The sequence below is a fragment of the Apteryx rowi genome, unplaced genomic scaffold (genome assembly GCF_003343035.1).
Source record: "Apteryx rowi isolate R43461 unplaced genomic scaffold, aptRow1 scaffold_2835, whole genome shotgun sequence".
NCBI lineage: Eukaryota > Metazoa > Chordata > Aves > Apterygiformes > Apterygidae > Apteryx > Apteryx rowi.
This window is the reverse complement of record NW_020449236.1, coordinates 1-2298: the sequence shown is the minus strand read 5'-3', so window position 1 is coordinate 2298 and position 2298 is coordinate 1. Positions and strand designations below refer to the sequence as shown.

At 45.6% G+C, this 2298-nt stretch overlaps 1 protein-coding gene across 1 annotated transcript; it reads right to left on the bottom strand.

Annotated features, from left to right (window-relative positions):
• Positions 1–3: 3 nt before the first annotated feature.
• On the bottom strand, positions 4–2292 carry LOC112967647 (toll-like receptor 2 type-2; the record flags this gene model as incomplete). Its single annotated transcript, XM_026069009.1, has 1 exon — positions 4–2292. A coding segment is annotated over one exon (2289 nt), but the record flags the coding sequence as incomplete, so codon positions are not given.
• Between the last annotated feature and the right edge of the window lie 6 nt (positions 2293–2298).

Sequence of the window (2298 nt, the reverse complement as noted above, 5' to 3'; positions counted from 1 at the left end):
TTCCTCACCAGGAGGCCACTCCAGGTAGGTCTTTGTGTTCATTATCTTCCGCAGTTTGCAGAACCTTTTGGGAATTGCTTTGCTCTGAATGGGCTCCAGGAGGATGAGAATCGCTGCATCGTTGTTCTCATCAAAGAGGCGGAAGTGCGAGAAGTCCAGCTCGTATTTGCACCACTCACTCTGCACAAAGTGTTCCGACAGCACAAACAGCGTTTTGTGGCTTTTCTCTATGGAGTCGATGATGTTATCCACAATCCACTTCCCAGGCACAAAGTCCCGTTTATGGAGGCACAGTCGAAAGGGGGGACAGGCCTGCTCCAGCTCCTGCACCATGATGTTTTCCACCCAGTCAGAGTCATTCTCACTGTAGGAGACAAAAGCATCRTAGCAGATATCCTTTGGGGGGCCTTGCTTGGGCTTCCGCTTGGCTCGAAGCCATGCCCAGGTCATTCTCACGTACCAGATCATGTGATACTTGTACCCAACGACCACAAGGACGAGGATGACCAGAAACACCAGAGCACAGATTAACGACACAGTGAGGGATCTGTGGCACTCCATCAGTGAGAGATGCACAGCTCCGACCTGCTCCCCTCTCACTGCCAGAGGAGAGTCACAGATGTAGCTTTCTGGCCACCTTGCTAAGATTTGGGCTATTCCAGCCTGATGATGAATGAAGGAGAGGAATTCACAGGAGCAGATAAAGTTATTGTCACTGGCATCCAGCATCTCCATTTTCTTAAAGGACTCAAACTCTTCCTTGGAGAAGCTGTTGAGTTTGTTTCCTCTGATTGTCATGGCCACCAGGCTAGGAATGGGTGCAGCATCAGGCAAGGTCTTCAGTTGGTTTTTTGCAATGTACAGCTCTTTGAGAAAAGGGAGTTGCAACCCAAACTCCTTCAAGCTATTAGCGCTGACATCCAAAACTTCAAGAGTCAGAGGAATGCAGGTTGTTAATTTAGGAATTTGACTGGTGGAGAGATTTAAATGTTTCAGGTTTCCTGGCCACTGACACGTGTCTGGAATCTCACCAAAATTATTTTGACTAATATCTAAGAGAATTAGATTTCTCAGGTGAGATAAGCTTTTCCCTGTCATTTTTAAGTCACTCAGTGAATTCTGACTTAAATTTAGAATTTGCAGTAAGGGCCAACCACCCTGACAAGCTGAATGAGCCAAACTCTGATCTCYAAGCAAATTCTCACTGAGGTCAAGATACTCTAATGACAAAAGACGCTGTGAAAGTCTACATGGTACCAAAAAGACCTTGGTATCTTTGACGGTGACTTTGGTAAGAGGAGATACTATATCTAAAACAGCCGTAAGATCTGAAAACAAATAAAATTCTTCTATAGATAATTTCTCTATTGTTACAACACGAAGAGAACGTGATTGGTTTATGTGAATTTGTGTACTCCACTGACCGGTTCCCAAGAGTCTACAATCTTTCATCTCCACCTCCATTAACTGTGTCATATCCTCTGCAATGCTGATCATCTCAGGCACGGTAGCATCTGTAAACAAAACCTGTTTGAAGGAAATTTTCTTTGCAAAAGAAAAAGACATGACTCTCAATAGTTGCATTTCAGCAGGTATACTGAATGCTATTTTTCTCACTTCTAACCATATGACAGAGTGCAGAAGATCCCCTACAATCACTGAGAATACATCCACGCTTTTTAGGTTGATGATCATGTGATGTATCTTCCTAACCAATGTCAAACTTCCTGGCTCATACTGGCTGAGATTGCCACCGTCAATCCACAGCTCGTTGAGAAGTGTAACGCCCTCAAAGTTTCCTTGCCTTATCGTGGAGAACTGCCGATTGCCCAGGTAGAGAGCGCTCAAGTTTCTCAGGTTAGAAAAGAGGGAACTTCCCCCCAGGTCACTGTAGGAATTTCCTTGAACGTTGAGGTGCTGGAGTGCAAACAGGTGCTCAAACCATGCAGGGGACAAGTGAGCCAAGCTGTTATTTGATAAGTCCAAGAGCTCCAGTTTTGCAAGGGAGTGAAACGAATCCTCCTCTATTGAGCTGATTTCATTGGATGGCAGCAGCAGGACTCTCAGGTTCACAGCCTGCTGCAGATCGTGCGTTCGGATGTGCTTTATCCTGTTGTGGGCCAGGTTTAACCCTGTGATTTTACCCGTGAGCCCTGAGGGAATGAAGTTCAAACCCCTGGAAGAACAGTTGCAAAACTGAGTGGCATCGCATGAAGGACAAACTTGCTTCAAAGCTTGCTCTTCAGAGAGGTTTGCCGTTAAGATGATGTAGATGGCCCACACTCGCCAGGTATGTGT